General features: G+C 34.1%; 1 protein-coding gene across 1 annotated transcript in view; it reads right to left on the reverse strand.

The window, feature by feature from the left end:
- ERCC6L2 (ERCC excision repair 6 like 2) overlaps positions 1-2,296 on the reverse strand; it is a 158,937-nt gene that overhangs the window by 84,737 nt on the left and 71,904 nt on the right. Inside the window, 1 exon segment of the mRNA XM_045289426.1 lies at positions 1,557-1,656. Within this exon segment, the coding sequence (XP_045145361.1) occupies positions 1,557-1,656 (100 nt within the window).

Genomic DNA, 2,296 nt, shown 5'->3' on the forward strand with positions numbered 1-2,296 from the left:
AATCTATTATCATTATTTAGAATTTCCTAATTGTTCAAAAAGTAATATTCAAACTTGTTTTTATTCCTTCCCAATCCAGAACCTAAGGGTCCTGCATTGCATTGGTGTCATTCTCATTCAGGTTATATTTACAAAAATCAACTACATAGACCAAAAGGATAGCAACTGCTCACAAATAATGTTCAGAAAAAACAGGAAGAGGTAGAAATGAAGTATGAATGGAAACGAGTGGGAAAGGTGCTGTTACATTAAGGGGAGTGCGACTTGAAACACACCTGTTCAGTGTCAAACTGTACAGCCAAGGCTGTGTAAACTTCCACCCAAACTATAATGAAAGTTGAAAAAGAAAAAAAAATTCAAAATTTTGTGGAGTGCTGTCCAAAACATAAAGTTAATTTATAGATAAAAGGAAGAAATTAGCATAAATAAAAAACAGATATTAAGTGTAATTGCAATGAAGCTATAACTCTAGAAAGTTTCTTTGCGCCTCTCTCCAGTTCCCATTCCTTCCTCTAGGGCAACAACTGCTGTAGCTCTGCTCTAACAAAGAACAGGAAGATGAGGGGCTCCTCATGGAGCTGCATGCGTTCACAGAACAACAAAAGCTGCTGTGTACAATTCTATTTTTAGAAGAAAATTGCATAAATTTAAGATTGGATCATTCTTAGGTTAACTACTACCACATGTAGCAGATGTTTGTTCTTAAATAGATGCCAACTGAATATATAAAGAACAATTCAAATTTAACACTTATAATTAAACTTAAACCTCCTATCAGATCTTCTCAAGTGAGCACATTTAAAGTACATACATTTCATTTATTTAGAGATATAAATGGAGCAGTGGTTAATACTCTATAAAGATTTTAAAAACTAGTGTAATTTTAGATGCTTACAAAAAGCACCTTTACAATAGCTGACACACAAGTTCTTTTGCTTTAATTTTATTTTGGGGAGAATCTATTGTTCCCAGTTTCATTATGTTCAACATGAAAAGGTTGCATTAGATAGCACAGGGCAGTACTACTCAATTTTTTCATGGCATGGCTAATGTAGAACATGGTAACAGGTGAATAACCACCTGGACTGAACAGAGGAAGCTATTCAAAGTTCGAAACCAATCTAGCCAATTTCTCTCAGAGAGTTTATAAAGACCAAAGTGCTGGTGTACTTATAACTCATTTGAGACATACCTTAAGTTTTGGCCACAGTTTGGGGAGCTGTAATCTTCCTACTCAAATTGGCATACCGGGGAGCTAGTGAGGAATGTAGAAATTGGGCCCTACCCCATGTCTACATCAGTACTTTAAAAAGATCCCTAGATGATACATGGATATATTAAAGCTTAAGAATTACTGTTCCGAGAAATTTTTAGCTCTAAAATTCAGCCAGCTGAATCATTAATCTCTTTTATGAGACGTGTCGCTATTGTATTTGTTAAACTCAATATTACACTTAGAATAAAGTTTAAAATCCTATTTTTACATGAATTTCCACCTAATTTTTAAAAGCAGACACACGTTCACTTCTTAAGTACAATAAGGGAAGTATACCTACCTGTTTGTATACCTGTCGTAAATACATGATCTCCTCCACAGTTCCCAAGGATATCAGTCTGAACACTTTGACATCCCTACATTGCCCAATCCTATATGCTCTGCAAAATGATGAAAAATAAACAAAACCAAGAAATTAGGCTCAAGAAGTAGTTTCTGGAGTAAAAAAAATAGGAACAAGTTAAATTTTACATTTTGGTTAATATTTTTATTACTTAATAATAATGCAAAAAATGAAATTCTTATAAAAAGACTATTGTGGAAAAAAATATTGTAGGAAATATAAAAACATCAACTTAATTTCTGTTATACACATCACCTTCCAGGGTCCTCAACATTTTTCCTGAACTTACAGTTGTCTTTTTTATGGCAATCTTAAGCTTATGGATGAGTTGCATTCTCAATGTTTCCACTCATGTGAAACTCTCAAAAAGCCAAATGAATATGCAGTGAGTGACAGAAAGCTGATCAGCAAGGTGCTTGGTGATGGTAGTGGGTGGTATGAACAGGGTAACAAAGGGGCATAAGGAGAATTTTACCATGTGTCTAAGAACATAATATGTATGTTAACTAAGATATTGGTTCTTGATAGCCAAGATAAAGAAGTACAATATTACACCAAAATATCATAAGAAAAACAACCAAAAAAACGTGGAGGAGATTGGCCAAGTGATCATTTTTCTTGAATGCTATCAGAGGAGAAAGGCATTGAATTAGTTAGTTTATTGTGCCAACCTGGCC

Source organism: Echinops telfairi, unplaced genomic scaffold (assembly GCF_000313985.2).
Source record: "Echinops telfairi isolate 266 unplaced genomic scaffold, ASM31398v2 ScPeMD7_27;HRSCAF=92, whole genome shotgun sequence".
Lineage (NCBI taxonomy): Eukaryota > Metazoa > Chordata > Mammalia > Afrosoricida > Tenrecidae > Echinops > Echinops telfairi.